General features: G+C 42.2%; 1 protein-coding gene across 1 annotated transcript in view; it reads left to right on the top strand.

The window, feature by feature from the left end:
• The window catches only part of LOC107227614 (dynein axonemal heavy chain 2), a 732,784-nt gene that overhangs the window by 419,699 nt on the left and 285,875 nt on the right, over positions 1–27,210 (top strand). The window contains exon 23 of the mRNA XM_046746102.1: positions 17,818–18,037. Coding sequence (XP_046602058.1) covers positions 17,818–18,037 — 220 coding nt within the window. The remainder of the gene's footprint in view (positions 1–17,817; positions 18,038–27,210) is intronic.

Raw genomic sequence — 27,210 nt, 5'->3', positions numbered from 1 at the left:
CGTTCAACGCCCGGGTGACTCTTTAAGTCGTGGAATTGTGTCACTATACTTTTTCGCATTTTTGTCGGCACTACGAATAGTTGTCTTCCGTCCCGATTTTTGTACAAAATGCCTCCGCGCAATTCGTAGTCCTTCACGCAACTCTGTTCGTATTTTGTCCGCGCACTCACAGGTTTGCTCAAAATATCCCGTTTAATTTGCAGTTGTTCGTCTCCGTGCTGATACACCGCCACTATTTCCTCGTCCGTGTTAATAGCGAACACTCCTAGTGCCTCGGTCTCTTCCGGTTCACCAGCTGGCGCCCTACTGAGCGCGTCCACGTGCGCCAATTTCACCCCCGCCGATGCACAATCTTATAGTTATATTCGCTGAGTAAGTCATGCCACCGTATTACCTGTGGATTTAAGGTTTTCCGTGAGTCCAAGAAACACAATGCCTGGCAATCCGTAACGATGGTGAACTCCACGTTAGCTAGCATTGCTCGCAATCGTGATACCGCCCAAACAATTGCCAGTAATTCCGGTTTTCCGCTGTGATAGCGGCCCCGGGCTCGCTCGTGCGTCGGCTAATCGCGTAAACCAACCGCATCCGCCCTTCCCCATCGCGCTGGAATAGCATACCGGCTAGGCCCGCTGCGCTCGCATCCGTGTGTAGTTCCGTCTCTGCCGATGGATTGAATGTCTGTAACACCGGAGCGACGGTTAGTTTTTCTTTCAGAGTGTCAAACGCGTTGATCTGCTCCGGTCCCCATACGAATTTCTCGTTCGTCTTTAGTAGCGCTGACAATGGGCTCGCGATACTCGCAAAATGTGGCACGAATTTCCGGAAGTAGCTCGTAAGTCCTAAGAAACGTTGTATCTCGTGAACGTTTCTCGGCAGTGGGAACTCTTTTATCGCTTTCGTTTTCTCCGTGCCCGGCTCAATCCCGTTGGCCGGGATCTTGTGTCCTAAATAGGTAACCTTGGAGAAGAGGAAGCGGCACTTCGCTAGTTTCATTGTGAGTCCGGCCATTCGCAGTCTTTCCAGTACTGCCCGTAGTTTCGGTTTTAGGTCGATCCAGTCCCGTCCGGGAATGACAATATCATCCAAATAGAACAGCGCCACGCGATCGCGTAACGGTCCCAACGCTCGATGCATCGCCTTGGAGAAATAGGCGGGCCCATTCATCAAACCGAACACCATGCGCGTAAATTCGACGGTCTCCTCCGTTGTGATGATCGCGGTTTTTGCACGTGCGTCCGGTGATAGCGGAATCTGCAAATAGCCACGCGCCAAGTCCAGCACAATGAACAACGCACTGTCTCGTATTTGCGCTAAGTGATCGTCGATATTGGGCAGCGGGAAATGTACCCGCTCCGTGACGGCGTTCAACTTCCGGAAGTCAACGCATAATCGTGATTCGCCCGTTTTCTTCTTGACTAGTAACACCGGACTCGCGTATGGTGACTCCGTATCGGTGACGATGCCCGCATCTCGCCACTCGCTCACGATTTCACGTATCGTCTCACGTTCGGGGGGTGTCACGCGATGATAGGGTTTGCGACACACAGGGCCGGCCCCCTCTTTTAATTTGATATCCATGACGATATCCTTCGCGCATCCTAAATCGTGTAGGCTCACCGAAATACAATCTCGGAACTCGTTTAATAACGCCAGGACTTCTGCTCGCACTGTCGCTGGTTGTTCGCCCCCGATAATCACGTCTTCGGGATTTATCGTCGCGTTTCGTGGCTCGCTACGCGTGATCGTCGCGATTGTTGATGACTCGCCGCGTATGGTCGATGCTCCTTTCGGCATGACTTGCTCCATTTCTGTCCAATTCACGAACGGGTACTCGCGGGGCCCGTCGTGCGTATTCAACGCAACAAACGCGATCGAGTTCGGAGGAATCGCCGCCCGTTTGTTCGTGCGCATTTCTCAAACCGGTTCGACGCAATCTGTCGGCAATAACCGGGGTCGGTGGAATGAAAACTTCGCGCCGATTTTTTCGCAATCCACACTGTCGTGATCCGTGAACGTTCTGCCGATTCAAAGTCCGTGCCCTGGTAATCGTCCGGCACTACTTGAAACTCGACATCTTTCACGCACGTGTCGTCGATACTCACTTCCGCAAGTATCTTACCCAGACTGTGTACGACGATTTCGGACGGCCCCCACGGTTTAAGGGGTGTCGTCTCCGCGTTCATGTGCAAACTTAACGTTAACATAGTCGAAGCACAAATGGTCCACTCCACACTGCCCATGTCCAGGTGCGCCGTCACTGATTTTCCGTCCAGTGTCGCACTTTTTATATATTTGAGCACGGTCGGATCCCGTGCGCTATCGACCAGTTGCACCGCCCGTAGCTCCTTCGACGCGCCTGCAGTACAATTTTTACTCACATGACCTGGCTGATTGCATTTGAAGCACGTCTGCTCGCGCCGTGGTTCAGTGCAATTTCGCGACGAATGCCCCGTCTTGTTGCAGTTGCTACAAGTGCGATGCTCGACCCACTTTCGCCCGTGTGGTGGCGTACGCTCACGGTTGGGATCGCCTCGCGTGACCTCGTTCCCACGCGTTGTCTCGTTCGCGCCCGATTGCGTACGTTGTTGCTGATGTCGTGGATTGTCGCGTCCTCTTTTCTGCGATGAGAAAGCTGAGGTTTGTTCTTTCACACACACCTGTCGAAATAAATCAAGGCGTGTAACAAGCTATCGTGGTCATAATGTGTCCCCGGCATGACCAAATTGAATAATTCACGAGAGTTCAGTCCCGAGACTATCTGTGATTTTTCTTCCCAAAAGTTTAGATTTAGTCCCTTGAGTAACCGTGTTTTGGCATAGAAATAAGCCGATACTGACTCGTCCCGACCTTGCCGTCGGGCCAACATTTGGGCCCACCGCGTCGGTTTGTCGTGCGGAATCATAAACGTGTCCGCGAATCGCGCGCGAAAAATCTCCCACGTCGTCAAATTTCGCCCATGCGTTCTGGCCCAGTCACGTGCCCCGCCTCGCAAATGAATGCGCGCAGCCGACAGCACTTACTCGTCCGTCCAATTGTGCAGTTCTTGTAGCAAGTCCAGATTTTCAATTTATTCGCGCGCATGTACTCCGTCATCCTCGCCTGTAAAATTTTCGATCGCGCTAGATGAATCTGGAACAATTTGATATAAAGGTGTGGTAGGGACCGCCGCTGGTTGAGGGTTGGTTAGTAGTCCAGCGAGAAGTTGTATGAGAGAATCTGTATTACCTTGTGATGATATAGCCCGCAACGCATTTACCAGTGGAGGGGCGGCTGCCTCGTTTACCGACGACTGGCCGTTCGGTACCGCTGCTGTTGGTAAGCCATCCGTGATACAGCTAAGCTCCGGTGGTAACTGACCGCCCCTCGTGTGTACTCGCCTGGGGTTTCCGCTCTCGCTCCCTCGACGCGCGTCTCCGATTGAAGTCCGTTCACGAGAGGTCCGTCTCCGCTCCTCGGCCCAATCTGACGGTCGCCATTTTGGCCGTTGTTCCACTGCCCGGGCCCAAGGGCTCCGACGCTACGTAAAGCGTTGAACGACGACATGTCTCTACCACGCCCGCGTGCAAACGACCGTTGTACCGCCATTGGATTCAGAAGGTACTCCGCGAATTTCTCGAATTCACTATCGTCCACCATTCACTTTTTATTTCCCGATAATCGCGTTCGTTACCCGGCACGTGGTTTATGTATCCCACTTCTGAAATATTAGAGATTTTGTAATTGTTCCTAACTACGCGGCGTAGATCGAGGTGAGGCGGTAAAGAGTACTCGGGTGGCGGTACTTTTTTTTTATGCGACCGGTAAAACAGCGCGGTTCTTTATTGACACTATGCTTTTTAGGAGACGTTTATATAAATACATATAGATGATGAAGAATATAAAAACTCTAAAGATACGTGCAATACATTTCACGAGACGCACACATTCACGGCGGTGCGCTCGGGACAGACTAACTCGGCCCCCAACCCCAGTCGTGCGGCTAGGCCGCGCTTTTCGCGTCTCATTAATGGGTGGGGGTTGTGCGGTCCGGTAATCACGCCGTATATCTCAGATTCTTAACATGCAATTGAAAGATGCGTGAAATACGAGAGTAGTACAGCAAGGCCAGTTCTACACGCAGATTCCTGTTACCCACACTTACCGACCGAGCCGCTCCGCGCAGCCCATACTCAAACCCTTTTCCGCGATGACGTCACAGTCTGCCGTACCGGCTTGAGGTCAAAAACGTGCAACCTTACCGACAGTTGTATCGATCGAGGGTCAAAATCGTGCTGTTTTACCGACAATCTTACCGACCGAAGGTCTGTAGTGCTCGCCTGTCCCACGATAGGACTGCTGATGTGTAACATGAACCACTCCGAATTCCTTTCCCACGGTAGGACTGCTGACGTGTAACATCAACCACCTCACATTCCTTTCCCATCTTATCAAACACGTGACATTCCAAAATTAATGGTTCCGAGAATTGTTTGTCTCAACGTCGCACCGAAATCCTTTGACCGCATACCGCTCGCCGTCAAGTCGAAACTTGTCGAACGCATTGTTTTGTCTAACCACCTTATCAACCACGTGACATTCCAAAATTAATGGTTCCGAGAATCGTGTTTCACTTATTCGGATGTCGGTTTGATATCAACCACCTCACATTCCTTTCCCACCTTATCAACCACGTGACATTCCAAAATTAATGGTTCCGAGAATTGTTTTTCACTTACTCGGATGTCGGTTTGATATCCAAGGTCGACCGATAGTCGCGGTACAGAGCCATGGATCTGCGGTGTCGGGTTACTATCGCTCTTGGAATGCCAAAAGGTGCGCGCGCATACACAAACTTTGATATCAGCCCCGTGACATTCCTTACCCTCCATCAAATTATGTGGTGGGGGTACGTTATATAAACGAAAAGTGAAAACTTCATCGCCGGTCTAAAGCTGTTCTTGCAAATGAGAAGTGCTCTGGAACAACGTGAGTTGAAGAAACGATTAGAACTGCTCCTCAAGAATATCGGAGAAGTAAAACATCTGTTGAAAATCAGATCCGACCTCAATCAACTTACAAGAGATTTCGAGCACCTACAACTGGACAGTAACGACAATGGACTTCTCAAAACTGAACGAAATCGCGCGGCTGGAGACGTTTCTGCCGTTGAAAAAAGTTTCGGATCTTGAAGACTATTTCGAATACAGAGTCAGCGGTGTTCGTCGAGTCAAAACGAAATTTGGAGACAAAATCGTTCTGGACCTGGATGACGCTTTCACGATTTTTCTGCCCAACCGACTGAACAAAGCCCTCCACGAAAATGAAGATTTGTTCCAGAAGGTGACGACAGCCAGTAAGGAGATACGGTTGCATATACGCTATCTTGGCGGACCCTACGGTCAACTTTAATTTGTATACGTATAATATTCAAACAATGTTCTGTGTAAGTCTTACGTTTAATAAACAAAAAGATTGAAATTATGAATATTTTTTCATTTATCCATCCTGTATACCTTTAATCCTACGTACGTTTTGTATCTAGAATTAAGTCTCAAAATCTAAGAAAATGTCCGAACACCACTAAGCAAAGACGGAGGGTTTCGAGCTGCGTCATGTGAACTCTACGATGAGTATTTGGACAGGTTCAGACCGGATTGCAAGGTCGGCCGATAGCCGCGGTACAGAGCCTGCAGTGTTGGGTTACTATCGCTCTAGGAATGCAAAACTCGGTTTGAGTACAGCTCGGTCAAGGATGGAGAGCAAGGTCGAATCTTACATAAGCTTCTGAAAAAAATTCTCTCTCTTAAGAGCTAAGGTGAAGGTATAAAATTATTTCATGAATATTCTTCAAAAAAACAGTTTTATTGAGTACAATTTTTAGAGTACGGTTGACAATTACTTCACAAAAATTCTATTCAACAGTGTCATGACCAGGGTGATATATTCGCCAGGAATGCGGGACCGTTCTTGTAGACGCTTCTGCGCAGTAACACAAATCGTACAGCCTCGCCATCCGGACAGTACGATGATTTTGTAGCCAATTCTGAAGTATGCAAACGTTTCGTGCTGCACAGATTGCGTTGGGTATTGTGTGAAGGCCGCATCTCAGAGACACAGCTGAAGTTTTTTGCAGGGTTTCAAGCGACGGGCAGTCAAAGTCCAACATATCGATGATTTGAACTTTCGGAACGATTTTCAGCAACCAATCTCGTTTTTCTTCTCCTTTTACGTACACGGTTTGAGCTTTGCACAGCCTGTCTCGAATGGTCCGCTCAACTTCCTCAAAAGGTATGGTTCCACAGCTCCAACGTAAGCCGTGAAAATCGCGTTCTAACCAAGAATTTTGGCTTTTGTATTTGACGTCCAGTAAATTCCATTTGTAAGGTGGCTTGAAGAAAAACACTGATGGAGATGCTTCCGAGTAGATTGAAATTACAGCCAATTCTTTTAATGTGAAGGTGTTGTTGAAAGGTCTACGAAAGCCTTGTATGTCAACGATGAGCTCCATCTTTGAACTGTGCGAGAGGGTGAAAACGGGTCAGCTTTTATACCAACTTTTTCACCCCACCACTGAGCGGGTTGTATTCGACAATACGATCGTGAACGATCAAGCAGTAAGCCGATGTTTCAGCGGGAAAGTTGGCTTTAGCTTCAAATTCAAGACGGATGTCGACAGGTCCGTACTTCAAAGATTCGTTTTGTTTTGAACGGTCGATAACGAATAAGGGGACGTCTCGGAGGAATTCACTCTTTGTCAGCAACGGCTCGGGGTTCTTGTCGTAGTAGGTAGCTTGGAAGTTTGCGTACATCTCGTACAGGAGCGCGTAGAGATTACGACTCATGTTGAGGTTCAGGTTACCGTACGGATAAGATTGAGAGTTTAAGAATGGCTTGACGTCCGTGATATTGCAATGATCGAAATGACTCGCGTTCTTGCCGGTCTTGTTCTTTCTACTTGTTTGGAAACTCAAAATGACGTACCGAGATTTTTCAAGCTGAGTGGAAGTTTTCACAGTCCAAACGTGTTTCGATGTTGTGGGAAGTAAGGGATATTCGTACAATTCCCAACTGCGGAAGCTCATCGAAACAGGCGGATCTCTCTGAATGAAATTTAGTAGATCAACTTTTTTCTGATCCGCGAGTTTCAAATACGGTATTAACCATTCCACTGCATTGATCGTGATTTTGAATTCCTCCTCTTGAGTCTGCATGATGGCGTTGACGTCAGTTTTTGATCTCGTCAAAATTAACTCATGTTTAGCGTTGACAACGATCTTGCGGTAGTCTTCGGCGAAACCCAATATCATGCTGAGCGGTATCAGTACGTCAAAGTTACCATCGGCATCGGTTAATTTTTTCTTCTCTTCTATATCGAGCCATCCAGCGTTCTCCATCAGCCAAGTCTGACCAGGGTGCAGGAAAGCGTAACCCTTCATGAGACTTGTCAGGCCAACGTTCTTGCTTCTATCAACCTCAACTGCGTTATTTCGTAGCGAATTTCTTCAAACAGATGACAGATGGCGTTGTTTACGAGCTGTGTGTTCACAGTAGCTGTACCATCAGGTTTGAGGAGTCGTCCGTGGATATGTACCGAACTTTTGCTGGGTAATATGCATAAATCCTGATGCTGAACGGTGATTCGAATTTCATCGCTGTTGTTGAAAGTTGACGAGGCGTAAGGTTTGTGAGCGTGAATCTCGTAATGCGCAACGGATTCGTCAAAGACGACTGGTGTTTGAATGCTCAAGATTTCCTCCTCCATGGCGCGTAGCAGATGATAAAAAAGCAAAATCGGATTTTTATTTGTCGGAAATTCCTCTTCCAAAAGGTGTCAGTTTCAGACCCAGAGCTATCAGGAACTCCACGTTTCGAGGTGTGAGCGGTTCGGGAATCGATCGACGACTGACTTGATCGGGGCATGTCGACTTACTGATATACCTACTCTTTGACAGTCTGTTATATACAATTCCCATCGTTTATTGCGATCTGATGTGTAGTCTCACAGTAATAACTTCTCCACGAAAATTAACCAGGTCTCCGTCTTGATCCACTAAGCGGAGCTGAACGTGATCTATGGTCTTGACGGTGATCGGAAGGTAAATGACGTGCGACGGTACTTCCACGTACTTATATCCTGGTGGGACGGTCGGGAAAAACTCGTGAATAGTGTGTACTTTGTGTCCATTGACGTAGGCGCCCGTTGTAATGCTACACTCGACTCGCAACGCGTTGACCTTGAGTATAGTTACAGGCACGTCCGATTCGTGAGTTTTATCAACCTCCAATACACGTGGTGTAAATCCCAAAAGTTGAGCAATGGAATCATTCGGCTCAAAGTTAATCGTGTGGTTGCATGTGATTTCGCTGCGTAATGTATTATTGTTGGGTTTGATGGCGAGCCTGATGTCTGTATTTCTTAGCACGTTTTGAAGATACTTCTCTATGTCCTCGATCTCGTAGCTGCCGGTAGGTATGGTGATCACTTTGTCAGCTACGTAAATTTTATTGTCACCGACATCAACGTTGGGAATCGAATTAAAGGTTAACAATTCTACCAAGCCAAGAGCATAACTTTTATCACGAGCAAGTTCGATCGGTGGGAAATATTGTGCCTCGAGTATCGAAGAGGTTCCCGAAATCGTTAACGTTAACGAATCATCCATGACTGCGAGTGGTAGACTGACTTTGATGAATCACGCACCATGTTTATATAACTCACCACTTAGAAATTTCAGACACAAGTGTCCGCATTCAAATGTATCGTAATCCTGGTACCTCTCATGATTGTATTTGACGCTACCAACGCCGAGGTATTTTATGAGGTCTGAGGGTGGTTGAAGGTTGCCGAAACTGTCAAAGTAATCGATATTATTGTCGCGTTTCTTGTATGCATCCCAGTGTGTTCCCGGACCGTCTTTGTCGTCAAGGTTGATTATAGCTGACTCGTTTTTTCGTGGACCGTTTTCGGCCATTTCGTTTCGCATGAAAACATTTTTGCATATTTCAACAAGTCCCAATCAGTCAACGCTCGACGTGGTAGCGTCGCATCTAGTTTTTTGAAAGATGGAGACCAAGACCTGTTTTGTACGGTTTCATGTGAAGCCCTTTGCCCAACGCGATAGCTTCCATAGTTTTGTTGTGTCGTTTGCTTTCCTCCAATTCTCGTTTAGCCGCGCTCGCATCGTTCACAGCTTTTGCTATACCTGCCGCACCACCGGCTAACGCACCCGTAGCGCTGAGACCGGCAAAAATAGGAATCAGAAACGGTAGAAAACCACCGACTTTCGAAGGTACCGGTAGGACGCGAGGTGTTCGCACTTTACATTTACCACCCGCTTTTTTAACGGCGATCTCAGCTTCCTTCAGCGCAGATTCGATAGCTACTTTTGCATCGTTGCTTGGAACCATAGAACGTTTTGCAGCATTTACAATTTTTCTCAAGGTCACATTTTTTGACTTTCGCATTCCCATTCCGAGTTTTGATTTTACTTTCATTGTATTAGCTATTGCCCAAGCGGCTGCCTTCGCACCCAAATTCGCGTCCTTTGCGAGAATCCGTTTCCAAGCTTTCTCAGCCAACACCCTATCAGCCTCGTTTCTAACCTCAAGGTTTTCACGATTTTTCGAATACGCTATATCGTGTTCCTTACACGCTGCTTCAAGAGGATTGATACCGGAATCGCCTCTCGCGAGTCTTTTCGTCAACTTCGTACCAGGACCGCAGTATTGGTAACCGGGAACATGCAACTCGATCGGAAGTTTGTTGATGATTCTATTCACCAGACCCTTGCCACGATGTTGCCGCCTGCTGCTGCTTTGTTTACCTCTGTACGCGATCATGTTCGTGCGTTGACTGAAGAAAAGTGCTTTAAAACGGGGTATTTATAGCAAATCCGATCAGTCATGTCCGAGATGCGGTTTGAGAAACAACCTACCAAGCTTCCCGTGATGAATTTTGACAAACTTTCGAAGCAAAATGTCGAAAAGCACAAACGGCACGGTGAATTACTCCCGAACAGTGTACGTGCGATATTCTGTGGACCGTCGAATTGTGGTAAAACTAATGCGTTGCTCACACTTATAACCCATCCCAATGGACTCAGATTTGAAAATATCTACATCTACTCGAAATCTCTCAACCAACCTAAATACCAATTGTTGAAGCAATTGCTGGACCATGTTGAGAATACGGAGTATTTTGCGTTTACCGAGCGTGAGCAAGTGATTTCACCGGAAGAAGCACGGCCCGACTCAATAATCATATTTGACGATGTAGCGTGCGAGAAGCAGGACAATTTTAGAGCCTACTTTTGCATGGGTAGACATCACGACGTTGACTGTTTCTATCTCTGTCAGACGTACGCGCGTATTCCCAAACATCTCGTGCGCGACAACGTAAACTTACTCGTGTTATTCAAACAAGACGATATGAACCTGAGACACGTATACAACGACCATGTGAACACCGATATGTCTTACACAGAGTTTAGAAGTGTGTGCTCTGCATGCTGGAACGGTGAGAAGTACGGGTTTCTGGTGATCGACAAAGACAGTGAGCTCAACGAAGGACGATACAGGAGGGGATTCGATTCTTTTGTTAGCCTGGAAAAGGAATAAAATCTACCGTTTTCGAGCGAGAGACGCAGTAGCGTTGCAGACTCAGTTGCGTCAACATGCAGAGCTCTGAGATTTCCAAGTAAAAAGATGTCCTACATCAGATCGCTCAAGCAAGTGCTGCGATCCGTCGAAAACACAGATTGCTCAAGTCAGGCAGGAAATCTACGACTCAGAAATTGAGTGACGTTTTCAAACCAGTAGTGACTCCGTTGCAAGAACTGGTGAATGTTACAAAAGATATCAAACCTGTCAAACAAGAGGTGGAAGAAATTAAAGAAGAAATAAAGGAGATGAAAAATGAAACGAAAAATGAAACTGTCTCGGAAATGGACGATTCCTTTGCTTCGGCGGGGGATGAAACAGTCGTAGAAACACCGGTCAAGGACGAGTATTTTGCACTGATGAGAGATGCGAAGACAAAAGGCGAATTGGACAACGTGTACGGTGTACGCAACCTCTCAAACGGACTGATGATTGGTGATTCGTTGATATCCTTTGAGAGTGACTACGTTCGTATTGGCGACACGCGTTACCCGAAAACGAAGGGTTTGCTGGAACTTTTGTTCAAAAAGAAGCCCGACGGTTCTTCTGTGAGCGCCGGAGATCGGGAAAATTTTAAAAACATAATCCTCGCAACGAACGCGCATAAGAAGTATTACTCATTCGACGGGGCTGTTCGAAACGATAACAGTTACAAATTTAGAAATGTCATTGCCGAATTAATGGATTATTCCCCATCACCTCGCCGAAAGGGTAAAGGTCTACTTCCGCAAGCTATGATCACTCGACAAGGTGTTGAAACGGAATACGTCTTCTGGGATGATCCAAACGAGTTGGTGGAGCGTCTTCGTTCACTCCTGGCATCTCAGGCAGCGGGCAATCCGAGTCACAATAACGAAATAATCTCCATTATCGAAGAGCTACGCGAAGCAGTAATCATTTATTAAGCAGCTTCCGTCATTTTTGCATTCATTACCGAGATGAGCGTCGACGTGTTTGGACGTCAGCTGAATAAAAACACGACCGCGAGCACTCGCGGTCCTCCGGGTGTCGGGTTTCAAATAACAGCGGACGGGCATTACGATATACGGAACAGGAGACTGTGCAACGTCGCAGATCCCGCAGAGCCGAACAATGCTGTAACTTTAAAAACCTTGAGACGAAAATTCAACGTGCTGCAAAAACAAATCGACAACCTCGATCAAATGATCAAAGCTTTGGAGATCACCACGGAGAAAGCCTTGGATACCTTCTACACAGACTTTAAAATAGGCAGAGACTTGTCGATTCGAAACGCGGAAATCATTTCCCAATTGGACACCAGACTAATAGCGTTGGAATATGAACGAGGAAAAGCAAGCACTGGTGACGGAACTGCATAAGCCTGCACGCCGGAATTACCCGCGTCGACGTGTAGACGTGCGCGGCATCGACGAGACCTGGCAGGCGGATCTTGTTGATATGACGTCGTACGCTGGACAAAACAAAGGTTACAAGTACATGCTCACAGTCATTGATATCTTTTCAAAGTATGCGTGGGCTGTACCGATAAAGAGCAAGTCTGGAGATGATGTTACGAAGGCAATGGAATCTGTGCTTGTCCAAGGACGGGTACCGAAAAATTTACACGTCGACAGAGGAACGGAATTTTACAACTCGAAATTCGAATCGCTTATGACACGCTACGGAATCAAACTTTACTCCACGTACAGTAATTTGAAGGCTTCGATCTGTGAACGTTTCAATCGCACGCTGAAAGGTAAAATGTGGACACGGTTCAGCATGCAAGGAAGCTACAAGTGGCTCGATATCTTATCCGATTTGGTTTCGGCTTACAACAACGTCAAACACCGAACCATAAGAATAAAACCGTCGGATGTCACCGTTGCAAACGAGAGGCTGTTGTTACGTCAGGCGTACGGAGGGCTTCGAGCGATACCTACCGTATCGGCAAAGTTCAAATCCGGCGACAAAGTTCGAATCAGCAAATTTAAAAATGTCTTCGAGAAAGGTTATACTCCCAATTGGACGACTGAAATATTCACGATAAGTCGAGTGGAAAATACTCAACCTGTGACGTACAAGCTCAAAGACTACCGAGATCAACCCATCGCTGGTGGTTTCTACGAACAAGAGCTCCTCAAGGTTAAGCATCCGGATATCTATCTGGTGGAGAAGGTGCTCAAGAAGCGTGGAAGAAAAATATACGTTAAATGGTTAGGTTTTGACAATACACACAACAGTTGGATAAAAGAATCGGACATGTAACATTTTAATAAATAAATTTTTTCTAGAAACATATGTCCCTCTTTATTTTATATCCGACACACAACAAGTATGCGTCTTTATTTTTTAGACAATCGACAGACATGGTACAGTTATAGAGCTAAGGTGTAGGCTTGTAGCCCCACGGAAGCGTGTCGGTTGTATTTTGAAACACGATCCGCTTGTCGTCATTCCAGCTCAGTGCTACTTTCTGCTGTTCTACGGTGTATACCTCGTGCTTTCGACTCATGATCAAATGCTGATTTGACGATAGATTTTTACGTTTCAACGCACAGTCCAAATAATCGTTGAAAGTAATTTTTCTTAACGTTGATCCTCTGACACCTTTGGCACGCTTGTTGTCTTTGTCATCTCCTAAGACGCGGAATGCGTACAATTTAGCTCGTAACCCTACAAATTCGAGCATGATTTTTCCGTTGTTCTCGTCTTTCATTAAGCTGAGAACTTTTTTGTTCGCTAGAGGCATTCCATAAACGTTGTCAAGAGGATAATCAGACGTGTCGAATTTGTGCAAGTCCTCCTTAATGTGTTCGTATACGTCGGGGACGGTAAAATTGTAAATCAAACTGTCGGTATCCGTGTACATTAATTTTGCTCGGTTGCCGAATTTCTGCTTAATGTAATTGTACTGAAAATCGTAGATATATGTTTCAGCCAGATCCATGATGGAGAAACCTGCGTACAATGGTTTATTCAACTTGACTTTCGTCTTACTCATTTCAACGATAATTATATCTTTGTCGAAAACGGTGCAGCTGTGAAAATTGGGTTTGGCTATGGTAGCTCTAGCACCGTATCTTCTATCCCATTTCGTGATCAGCCTGACATCTCTATACTTCCTAACATTCTCCATAGTTTTACCAAAAACTGCGTTGTTCATCAGTTTGTAAAAGTTTTTCTCAAATTCGTTGTCAGACTTTTTTCGCAAATCGGTATTTAAATCTATATATTTTTTCAGCCACCGGGTTTGCCTGAATTTGAGAACTCTATGAATTTTGAGTAATTTTAAGCCTAATTGTAAGCATTGTTTCAAAACGCGGTAGTGAACAACGTAGTTTTTCTTGGAAAATAGCGTGGGTGTCAATTTCGGTTGCTTACTATTCGAGATCGGAGGTATGTAGTGCTCCGGACACAGTGGTAAATCCTTATGAATTTCATGCAGTTCCTCAGGATATTCCAAATCCACCTCCAGTATGTAACCAAACTCCGCGTCGTCCGAGATGGTAAGAACGTCGCATTGTCCGAAGTCTGATAACCATTCGAAGGAACTGTATGGCAGAGCAAAGCTCATAGCAGCACCGTACAAATTATTAACGTCAAAGTACATGAGATAAGATTCTTCGACCTCAGGATCGAATTCCTCTCCCATATATCTATTGTTGGCCTTTGCGTATCTGTTCGAACACTGTGAGACACCACCACGAATACCCTTTTCGATAAACATAACCATGTCTATGTCGGTGAGAAGCTCGAGTTCGATGCCTGTACATTTTAACATTGCATCAAACGACAGACCGGGCGCTGTGTAGTAATGTAACGGGTCCAGTTTGTACGTCGTCCAACAGCTCTGTCGAAAGTTTTGAAAAACGTCGGCCAGTAAAAACACGTCCGTCTGTAAATACAAGTCCGAATACTCTTCCAAAGTTTGAACGTTAAAAGTTTGCCAAACTTTACATGCATGTGCATGGTCGTCGTCTGATATATCCCGATCATTTAATTTTGAGTAAAATTGTTGTTTGGATGGTAACCGTGTGTCCTCGAGCTTCTCCCAACTGTCTATGTATTCGTACGGGAACACTCCTTTTCTGGTCAATAACTGAAATTTATCTGAGCTATGATAAAATTTTCGTGTGATTGATTTCTGATCATCACCGAGATACGTTGCTAATTTCTCAAGACTACTGGGCATGAAGCGGTACGAATCTACGAATCTAAACTTTATATCTGTCCCCTCCACGTATTTTGTAAATGAAATGTACTTTTCTTTGTTTACGGGTAGAAGCTCAGTTGTGCCCTCGAACAATGTAGCCAGTGCTTTGATCAGGAAATGTGAATCGTAACCCGACAGATTGTGGAATATCACTGGGATAATGTGCGAATTTTGGTAATTTAGATTGCAACCTCGGTGAGCAGCACCACGGTACTTTCCCGTGAAATGGCAGTGATCGCGATGTTTCACGTCTGCGGGTGTAAACGGTTTTTCACAAATGTGACACACTGTCGTTGAATAAAATTCGTTGATTTGATTGAAATTCAGTGGTTCCATCGGTACAACAGTCTTGAAATAAACTTCCAACGAATGTGCCAATTCCGCTAACTCGTTCACAAACCATTGAACGCAGGTCTCTCCACGATTAATTTCGAATTTTGAAAGCGAATCGTCAAACGCGCAATGTAGATAGTAAGCTATACTATACGGAAGATGCTTCTGATAAATTGTTCTATTTTCCCCAAAACTTTCATGTGTGGGTTGCAGTAAACATTCGAGATCCGCGTAAATGCAGAATGGAACGGTTTCTTTGTGCTTGAAATTTTTGAATTTCAGTATTTTTTTCTCATCTGTAGGTAGAATAACTTTGGTTTTGTTTAAATTCATGCAATCAACTCGGTGCTTCGACAAACATCTTTTGAAATTAAAATGAGACAGACACCTATCGCACAACCACGTCTGATGTGCGCGTTTGGAAATTTGGAAACTTGTCAACCGCGATAAATTTCGAATCCATGCAAAATGAAAGATTCTATTTTTTTCAATATTTTCCATACTATCATCGTCATCGTCAGTGGTTTCAGTTTCTATCGCCAAAAGATGAATCACAGGTTTATCAGACTCATTCTGACTCAGGTGAATCGGTACAATTTCACTGCGCTTTTCCGCACTATCTATACCGTAAATGTTAATTGAAAGACCGTTAAGCTTCTCAAATTTTGAAATGGTGTTTTTGTCTAGAGACATAGGAAACGTTATACCATCATATCGTAGCACTGAGCTGAAATGTGGGTACGAGCTGGTCGCGTTAGGATGGTTGTTGTCGGCTGGGAACAGAGCTGCGGTGATCGACCAAAGAAAGCAGTGAGAGTCGTTGTTTCTGATGTTTACTACAGCCTTCTTATCACTGATATGCTTAGGTAACGGGGTGTATGTGAAGACACCGCCTCGCAGTGGCACGTACTTGTTGATATTCACAGTCAAATTGATTATTTCGGTCAGTGACCAGCCTGAATCCTTTTCCTGGAAATCTTCCACCTTTTTCAACAAACGCTCCGTCGCGTTTTCGATGAACCATTCGCTGATATCCGTTGTCTGGAGGATGATTTCATTTCTCGTATTAAAAAATTTGATCTCTTCCACCGTGCGATCATCCTTTCTAACTTCAAATTTACAAGCCAGGATAACGTTGGCTTTCAAGCTCCTGTCTTTCTTTAGAGCGTTTTTCAGTCTCGTCACAGCTAGTACCTTTGCGTTTTCTAGAAATCTCTCGACATCTTTATGCTTCAAATTGACGATGGATCCAGTTCGAATTCTACTCTCGAAAGCTGATTCCAAATCTTCCCACCGTACTCGATCGCTTCTTCATCGGCTTCGTAATCCGTCACCCACTTTCTGCAATTGTTGAAATTTGACTGTCAACGATTTCAGAATTCCAATTGTAGTCAAAATTCTTGTCTTCTCCCCGATCGTTGAGGCGTTGTTGCGTAAGATTTTATTCAAAAGCCTGATATTTTGGGTTCCGAGTCGAATCCATTTTGCAATTTCTGCCGGCGACGATTTTTCCGATAAAATCTTGAACGCCGATTCCATAATATCGATCAATCTCAAACACTTCGCGGATTCCATCTTGAGCTCTTTCCTCACGTATACTTGACAGCTTGTAACGTAATGATCGTTTGCAGTGATGAGCGTCCTTTTTATAGGGCAGCTGTACGGATGCGCGCGCACCTTTTGGCATTTCAAGAGCGATAGTAACCTGACACCGCAGATCCATGGCTCTGTACCGCGACTATCGGTCGACCATGGATATCAAACCGACATCCGAGTAAGTGAAAAACAATTCTCGGAACCATTAATTTTGGAATGTCACGTGGTTGATAAGGTGGGAAAGGAATGTGAGGTGGTTGATATCAAACCGACATCCGAATAAGTGAAACACGATTCTCGGAACCATTAATTTTGGAATGTCACGTGGTTGATAAGGTGGTTAGACAAAACAATGCGTTCGACAAGTTTCGACTTGACGGCGAGCGGTATGCGGTCAAAGGATTTCGGTGCGACGTTGAGACAAACAATTTAGGAACCATTAATTTTGGAATGTCACGTGTTTGATAAGATGGGAAAGGAATGTGAGGTGGTTGATGTTACACGTCAGCAGTCCTACCGTGGGAAAGGAATTCGGAGTGGTTCATGTTACACATCAGCAGTCCTATCGTGGGACAGGCGAGCACTACAGACCTTCGGTCGGTAAGATTGTCGGTAAAACAGCACGATTTTGACCCTCGATCGATACAACTGTCGGTAAGGTTGCACGGGGTCTGTAAGATTGTTGGTAAAACAGCACGATTTTGACCCTCGATCGATACAACTGTCGGTAAGGTTGCACGTTTTTGACCTCAAGCCGGTACGGCAGACTGTGACGTCATCGCGGAAAAGGGTTTGAGTCTGGGCTGCGCGGAGCGGCTCGGTCGGTAAGTGTCGGTAACAGGAATCTGCGTGTAGAACCGGCCTTGCTGTACTACTTACGAGTGGGTGCTATACTGGTGAAATAGACTTGTACGTAAAATTGATTTTTCAGAAACTTTTACAACCTGTTGCATCACAAAAAAATTTGAGTCGGTATTACTGCTGACGTATTGAATAGTTTTATTCTAAATTTTGCTCCATAATTTTATTACATTATCAAATGTCATGTGTAAATCCATTTTCTTTTTTTGCAGGATTCCCTTTCATAAAATTGTAGTTCCTACGGTGGACACAGCTCGATATGATTACATAGTGAGCATGCTGTTATCGCACGGGTTTCCTGTGCTCCTTGTTGGTCCGGTGGGCACAGGGAAAACATCAACCGCACAATCTGTACTTGAAGCCTTAAACCCAAGAAAGTATTCGTTGTTGACCATCAATATGTCTGCGCAAACTACTTCTAACAATGTCCAGGTAAAATAACTTTTGCTGGATAAATTACATCGCTATGTACACAAATCACAAAGTTTTAGCTAGTGATCAGAGTGAATGACTGAATAAACTGGTTTTTATTGAAAGAAGAAATGCGCTCCACGCTTCTTTTTCGTCGAAGTATTGTGGCCCAATGTACAATAGCTTTTGGAGAATGACAAATCATTCAAAGTATAACTCATTCTAGCCTTCGAGTTTGTACAGCAGCCTTTTGGGTTTTAATCAGATTTTTCACCGTATAATTTGCATTTACAACGACGTCACTTTCAAATTCTTGCCAATGATCAATTATGTATATCACAAGTATTGATCTTGCCTTTTTGCGTCTATCTTGTGTTTTGACTTCACAAAATGCTCTGAAGCAAAAATTTCTGCCAAGGACCATCTGAATAATAATTCTGTTCATGTTGAGTCAGAGCTATCAATAAGACCTATATGTAATCTCGCCAAAGCTGTCGGTATTTTCACAGAATCATATGTACCTATGTGCCAATAAACTGAGCGGAAGCTGTTACTATAAAATCTGTCAAATATGTGCTGTCGGTAACTTCTGTCTGTCATCTGAACCGCAACGTCATGCACATGGTGACGTTTGTTTTATGCCATTTCCAGCTTTACGGATTACAATTGTTAAATTTCTAACAGTGTATTCAATTTTTAATTTTGCTTAAGACTACTTCTATTTACAGTGGAACATTTTTAACACCGTAGCTGATGTTGAATTTTTCTGTAATCAAATAATATAAACAGCCAGATGTTAAGGCTGAAGAATTGGAATGAAATCAAAAAATGTTAATGGCTAATATTGTCAAACCCTAGGAAATGTAGCCTTAATTAACTAAGCGGGGTGGATTGGAGAAAGAAATGTTCGACACGTTGTTTAGTATGAAACGGAACAGAAGATATATATTACATTTTTAGATCACAGGATAATCTCTAGATCGATACATAATCGTTGTATTTTGCTAGAAGTACACCCAAAAGAGTACGTTACGTCTTACCGCCATCGTATTGGCGCCGGACTCTTTGGAGAGGGCCAAAAGGGCCTGCAACAGTTACCTTGCGGATTTTGCGTACCGGATAGTGAGTTGTGGTTTCAATTATGCAACTGTCATGCCGAATTTGTTCTAATCTTTCGGGAGCCGCGGTCACCTTCCTCGTTTTTCGTACTCACATATGTTTTGTGGTTTCGGGAGGCCGAACGTATTCTAATCTTTCGGGAGCCACTGTCGTGAGGAGGCCGAACTTATTCTACTTTTTCGGATGCCGCAGTCACCTTCCGCGTTTTTCGTATTCGCGTGTGTGTTGTGGTTTATTCCAACCGTTGGAATGCGACAGTCATTTTCAACTTATTAGTACGTTATTGTTTGTTGTCAGCGTTTGACACGAAGACGTCTGGCACCGAAATGTATGGCGCCAAAACGTACAGCGCCAAAACGTCCGCCGCCGAAGCGACCGACGCCAAAACGTCCTGCTCCGACACTCAACACCAGAGAAGATAGCTTATTTGCTAACGCTCGTAACATTCGTGATCGTGGAAGAGCAAGCAAGTCGCAAAATCCTTCTATGATCGACTGTGTATACTTTTCCTGCGCAAGCATACTAAATACATGCCACATGTCCATAAAATCGTGATTTCTAAACCACGCATCGCAATTAATGTGTCTATGTGGATTCTAGACAACCATTACACTTGTTGAACGCGATGGTATTGCCAACCACGATAGTAAACATGATTATCAATATATCGGTAATAATTATGAAGAATTCGAATATTCAAGTGAATTGAAATATATATATAATGTTCCTGTTTTTTAACCTTGTCGAAGCTACGATGAGTTTCTCTGTAAATGGAGTTTATTGTTTCGTATACTATTACATTACATTACTTTTTTTTACATTACGGGCTTATATTCTACGTGTGATTCCGCTGATAATAGCTTATGTACTCATCTATCATATGCCCTCGGCATTCTATCGTCTGTATTCGCTCATATTTACACGCATGTACTATTGACCGTGAAGCTGCCAAGGGCGCTCATTTTTGTGCGGTGAAATTTCGAATTTGGGAGTGAGGAAGAAATATGATGAGGTGAATATAGGCCTCGTCATATTTGTTTACATCTCCCCCCCCCCCCCCCCCTGAAGTAAAGAAACCAGTGAGGAGACACTGGTCTTCTTGAATAATCTTTGGAACCGGTACAAGCTTTGTAATGTGAAGTAATGACTCTGACTTATTTCGATCTGTATGTATTTTATAAATTGAGTTTGAAATTTTTTCTATAATTTTGTATGGTCCGATTTTTAGTTCATCTAATTTTTTCCTATTTAGTCTATGGCTATTTTCAACGTAAACTAGGTCTCCAATATTAAATTCATGATATTTTCTATTTTTGTCGAATTGCTTTTTATTATATTCACGTGATTTCTTTGTATTCTCTAGAGCACGTTTTCTATCTTCATGCAAATCGTTTTCTGTTTTTTCTTGTTTTAGCTCTTCTGGTAAGATTGTACTGCTTTTTCCTTCCAATAAGTATCTACGAGAGAATCTTGTTACAGTATGTTCTGTATCATTGTACTTTTCTATGCACTCATGTGCTACAGTTGTCCACGCGGTTTTTGATTTTTTTTGGTTTATCTTACATCTAATTTTATTAACTAGCGTTTGGTTTAGTCTTTCATTGAGTCCGTTTCATAACGGTGCGTTTACTGCTATAAAAGTCAAGGTTATATTTTCTTTATTCAAAAATTCTTTGAACTCTTTGGAATTTATCCCTGGATATTGATCGGATAGGATCATGTTTATTTTATTATTTGGCAAGACTGTCTGTATCAATTTTATAAAATCAGTCGCATTCTGAGTTTTTGAGGTCAAAATAGTAGCATATCTTGTGAAATAATCAACGAGCAAGTGTAAATACTTTTTTGTTGACCGTGAACCTCTGAATCCGCCAATTGTATCTATAGACACTATTTCATAGGGGTAAGTCGCAGGACCTGATTGGGACATTAATCCAATTTTGTACTTTCCTCTTGATTTATTTTTAATGCAAACTTCACAGTTTTCGCAAATTGTTTTAATATTTTGATTCAGATTTTTTGCTATGTAAAATGGTTTTATCTTATTTTGTATTTGTTTCATTCCTAAATGACAATAGAAGAGGTGTACTTTTTGTATAAGTTCTTTACTGAAATCTTCTGAGAGTAGAATTTTTTCACGTGTTCCTATTCTTTTATAACACGTGTTATTCTTGTATAGTAACTTGTCTTTACCGTTTTGGATGTCTTTATTGTTTTCTTGATCGTTCTGAATGTCTTCTATTTTCATGAAATTAACGGTTTTTAAAATTTCTTCTTCATTATCATTAGGTTCTAGTACTGCGTTTCTGCTGAGGCAGTCTGCTTCTAAATTGTCCTTTCCTGGAGTGTATTTTATTTCGAAATCGTATTGAGATAGATAATGCATTAAGTCACCTAATTCCTCATCTGTCCTAGACCTAATATTCATATTTTCTAAAGGTTTATGATCCGAGAAAACCGTAAATGATTTTCCTATAAGCCAGTGCTGTCAGAATTTTATTGCCTCTTTTATTGCTAAACATTCTATATAGATAGCTTTCTTTCTTTTTTGGGACACATTTAATTTTTTTGAAAAATATGCGACTGGTTTATCTTCTTTGTTTAATTGTGTTTGTTTTAGTACAGCTCCAATGCCTTGTAAGCTTGCGTCCGTGTGAATATATGTTGGCAGATGTGGATCGAAAATTGTTAAAATCGGTTGAGAGCAAAGTAGAGATTTCATGCTCTCGAAAGCTTTTTGGCATTGTTCGGACCAAATAAAGTTTTGCCCTTTTCTTAGTAAGTTATGTAGCGGATCTAAGGTAACCGAAACGTTTGGTATATATTTGCCGTGAAAATTCACTTTTCCTAGAAATTGTCGAACATTTTTTTTTGTTTTTGGCGTTGGAAATTTTTTTATTGAGATTAGATTGTCATTGGATGGACTGATCGAGTTGTATCTTATTTCGTGGCCTAAATATTTAACTGAGTCTGATGCGAAGGTACATTTTGAAAGTTTCAGTCTGAATCCTTCTTTCATAATTGACTCTAATAGCTGTGATCAGTGGTCAATATGTTCATCAAAAGTTTTTGAAAATACTAGAATGTCATCTATATAATTTACGCTGAAGTTCGAGAGCTTGTGCTTTCTTATTATATTACTTAATATTCTCTGAAAAATCGCTGGTGATGTTTTTAAACCAAAGGGTAGGCAGGTCCATTAGAAATGGCCTTCTTGAGTTACGAATGCGGTTTTTCGTCTGTCTTCAATTTTTAGGGGAATTGACCAGAAAGCTGAATTTATATCTAAGGTCGAAAAATATTTACAATCTCGTGTCTTAACTATCAGATCTTCAATTAATGGGAAAGGCTGCGACTGAGGAATGACGATCTTGTTTAATTCCCGGAAATCTATGCATAGCCTAGCTTTCTTTCCTTCATCTTTTTTATAGGCTAATGTCACCGGTGCAGCGAATGGGCTATAAGACTCTTCAATTAAATTTTTTTCTAATAATTTTGTTATTTGGTGTTCTATTTCTTTTTTATCCTCCATAGTGCATCTGTACGGTCTTTTGTAACAATATTTATCAACTAATAAATCAATACGAGCTTCATAGTCCGTTACAGTGCCTATGTCGTATTTATCTCTGGCAAAAATCGATTTATATTTATCGATTAGTTTGTCAATTTCGGATTGTTGTTGCATTTCCAAGTGGTTTATTACTATGTCAAATTCTGACGTATTTATATGTTCATTGAAATTCAATTGGTAATTTTTTGTTTTGTTTTCAATATATTCTTTATTTGTATTTTGTATGTTAGGTTTGTTTTTAAGTCTATTTTCAGGAATAGCCTGGACTTTTTGCGTAATTTCTAAATTTTCGTTTTGTCTTAATTGGAATTTTTTTATACAGTCTAGTCCGATTAAAAGATCGTGTTCAAAATGTTCGTTATCTATCATGAAAACATCAATTTCTTTTTCGATATCAAAAATTTTAGCTTTTAGAGTTATCATGCCGTTTGCTTTTCTTACACCATTAATCGTTTTTAAATGTGCGTTATGTGAGTTATGAAGATTCTTTTGTTTTTAATGTAATAGCTTTGAATTAATTAAAGAAACGTTCGAGCCGGAATTGTAAATTCCTTGGATTTGTAACGCATTATTTAGCAATACTTTGATTTTGATTGATGGTGGCACTATGAGTTTTTTGGATCTTTGGTATTTAATTCTATTTCTAACCCAGAGTTATTTACATGCCTTATGTATTCTTTGTTTTGTTGATCGTCGGCTTTGTTCCTGAACCAGCATAAAGATTCTGGGTGGTAGCGATTGCTCTCATTTTTTCTCTCGCAAATCGAACATGATTTATGGTCACTATTTTTCGCTTTACTTTTGTTTTCAATATTTGTAGTACTCTTTTTTTCTGAATTTTTTTTATTCACCAGATGCTCTAGTCCTCTGATCTCCTTAAATATATCTTCGATCTGATTTAACTTTTCTCTATCTATTCTATCGTATACAAAATTTGGTAACCCTACAGCAATAAGGTCAATTAAGGTAGGCGTCTCTATTGACTTGTTTGTTTCTAATAGAAGTCTTTCTTTCTTTAAAGCATATTCTAATAGCGAACCCTTTATATATTTGTAAGATGTTGCATATCTAATCCCAGTCCACCCTTTATTGGCGTAAGTTTCACAGAAATTTTGTGTCCATGTTTTCCACTCTGAATCTAATGTATATTTTATAAGCATTGACCCATACCAGTCGATGCATAAATCTTCTAGAAACAGTCTAAAGATCTCGATTTTTTCAATATCTCTTTCTACACCTAATCGAGAACATTCATTTTCAAAAATATCCATCCACTGGGGCACATTTGAATTTCTGCCTGTTAATTTTTCAATTACAAATTTTTCTGATACCTTTTTTAAGTTACGGTTTCCATAATCTTGGGGCTTATCTTCAGTTTTCTTTTCGGTAAATTTTCCCAAAATTCTTGTTAATGCCTCTTCTGTGATGTTTGCTGTGGGTGTAGTGTCTTGCGTTGTTGACATTTCTTCAAGTAAGTAGTCGTTGCATATTATGTTCCCATCTTCATCCTTATAATGTTGTAGTATATCTTCGGCCAAACTAATCCATACTCTTTTCACTTGTCCTCTTTTTTGTAGTGTAGCTTTTATTTTCTGATAACCCGCCGTAGTTGTAAGTTTCGCATGATGTCTCATCGGTTGAAGCTGGTCCGGGAGTATAAAGCAGCGATCTTCGGGTGTGGTTATTGAGGTTATGGCGATTATATTTGTTTTCGGATCTTCGGTCGAAGACTTGACCGTAAATTCAAATTTCAGTTTTTCCATTTTTTTTTTTTTTTTCTAAGCGGAAATGTCGTTTTATAATGTTCCTGTTTTTTAACCTTGTCGAAGCTGCGATGAGTTTCTCTGTAAATGGAGTTTATTGTTTCGTATACTATTACATTACATTAAGTTTTTTTACATTACTTACTTATATTCTACGTTGAATAAAAATAATATTACCTGTAAATGGAGAAACGACATTTACAGCTTATTTTCCTCTCGTTCTGCCGTTTCTACGTGTGATTCCGCTGATAATAGCTTATGTACTTATCTATCATATGCCCTCGGCATTCTATCGTCTGTATTCGCTCATATTTACACGCATGTACTATTGACCGTGAAGCTGCCAAGGGCACTCATTGTTGTGCGGTGAAATTTCAAATTTGGGAGTGAGGAAGAAATATGATGAGGTGAATATAGGCCTCGTCATATTTGTTTACATATATATACATATATATATATATATGTAAGTTTGTGGCCTGGTCATCCAAACTTATCGATGAAAAACAATAAACACGCCGAACGGGTTACGGAAAGGATAACTAAGAGTGAACACCGCGGAGCCCTCGCCTCGGGAGAGAGGGGAGTGGGTGACAGGCGCTCGGGACATCCACTAGCGTTATAGTGAATGCTCCGCAATATATATTGTTTATTGTAAATTATTCATTGTCATTATTATTAACTAAGCCGGTATTCTTGATCATCAAAACCGACATTGTTGTTGATTTAGGTAACTATAAATGTTATAATTATTTATGTTATTATTCATGTAATTATTTGTGATCGGTGGTAATATAATATTATAGTATCGTTTCTACATCAACCCAAGTCCTTGGGACTCCGGAATTATTATTTCCGCAACCCTTTTAAGTTATAAGAGTCACGCTCGAAATCGTTAATGCGCTATACCTCGGCAATATGCTCGGTAGCTCAGTACCGCGGAGAGGGGAGGGGTAATTCTTGGGTAGAGAGAGAGATGTGACACACGCAATGCCAACACGTTATTTTACCATGTGAACATCAAATCCAAACAGTATGTATTTTCTGCCAACGATATTACAAACCAAAGAAAAATATAAAACAAAATAATATTTCAGACGTCGCTCATTGCGACTCAAAATATAAAACGGAAAATAATAATTCTACAGTCGCTTTTCGCGATTCAAAATGCTATACAAGAGTAATAATATATCTTAATTCGCTATTCGCAATTCATATTCAAGGACTTAGATTTAACAAAAGAAAAAAAATAATGTAACAGAGAAGAAGAAAAAAAAATGACTAAATCTAGACGGTTTCTAATGCCTACGTACGCTAGTCGCTGCTTATATGCAATAACTCAAAACTGAAACCAAAATTTGACTCGACGCGCTAACCGCGAGCGTCCTCTACTAACTACTAACAATAAACCACTCAACAAAAACTAAACCGAAATCACAATCGACGCGCTAACCGCGATCGGTAATAAATCTAGAAAATTCCTTATGCCTACGGGCGCTAATCGCCACTTTACTACTAAACAATAATTCAAAAACCCAAACAAAGAATGTAACTCGACGCGCTAACCGCGACCGTCCTCTGCCAACTAACTTATTAATCACGCACCCGAGCTCAACTTTCTCCGCGACGTCGTACCACGATTCGCGAGTTCGAACGCTCCTCCTTTGACGACTCGCGACCTACACGAGAAGTTACGCTATATTGTAATTGATTCGACGTGACCCAGTGTAACGGAATTTGATTACACTCTAATTGCAGCAGTCTTGTCGCGACTCAAACTCGGGACTCTACTTGACTTTCTCGGTCACTCAACAGTGGCTCTAGCTTAGAACGCGCAACTCAGGCTACGGTAACCAAACGAAAGAATCGGCAAATGAATTTCGAGTATTTTTCGACACGCAAATTACCAAAACGGCTGTCTCTTTTCGGACGAGCCCTCGCTCAATTATTCTCGAAATTCGATCGCAAGAATATCAGCAATGCTTACCGCTCCACATGCAGCTCACAAAAGCACCGACCCCCTCGTGACGGTTACCGGCCATCGTCCTCGCAACTCAACAATTTTCTGGACAGACTCAAAACGAACTGCCAACTCGACTTTTGACAGATAAAACTACCTTGCTTAATCGCCAGAACTAGAGTGATCTCAAATGGCCGATCGGCCGCAACGCCGATCTCGTCACGCTAATCCTTCGTGACGTCATCACCCTAAGAATGCGCAATAATCGATCTGTCATTGATTTCGGAGATTGCGCAACTTAAGGGGGTATTCTAGTGTAGAAATTTGAAAAAATCGATTTTTTTTTTTTTTATATTTTCAAAGCTTAACCTTTCAAGAATGTGTCCTTAAAAGGACAAGTCAAAATTTCAATTATTTTCAGAGATATAGCTATTTTAGTGACACGTCTTCAATACTGGCGCGGCTGGAACGAATTTTACTCGAAACTTTAAACGCGTTTTTCTCAAAACTACATTTTTCAAAACGGTTGACATGATTTCTCAAGTTCTATTGAACCGATTTACTTGAAATTTGGTGAGAATCTTCTCAATACATGTCTCTATCGCACGAACTATTATTATAACGAAATAATAATTTTTACTATTTTTAAAAAATTCAGAAACGTCCAAAAAAGTCAAAAAAAACGTATTATTTTTTCGGACAGCCGTAATTTGGTAAAAAAAAATTTTTTTTCGACTTTTTTTTAGTTAGTACGATAGCTGCATTTATGTAGATTAACAATCTT

This window comes from Neodiprion lecontei, chromosome 7 (genome assembly GCF_021901455.1).
Source record: "Neodiprion lecontei isolate iyNeoLeco1 chromosome 7, iyNeoLeco1.1, whole genome shotgun sequence".
Lineage (NCBI taxonomy): Eukaryota > Metazoa > Arthropoda > Insecta > Hymenoptera > Diprionidae > Neodiprion > Neodiprion lecontei.
Note: the sequence above shows the minus strand (reverse complement) of the source record. Positions and strands in the feature narration are given on the sequence as shown.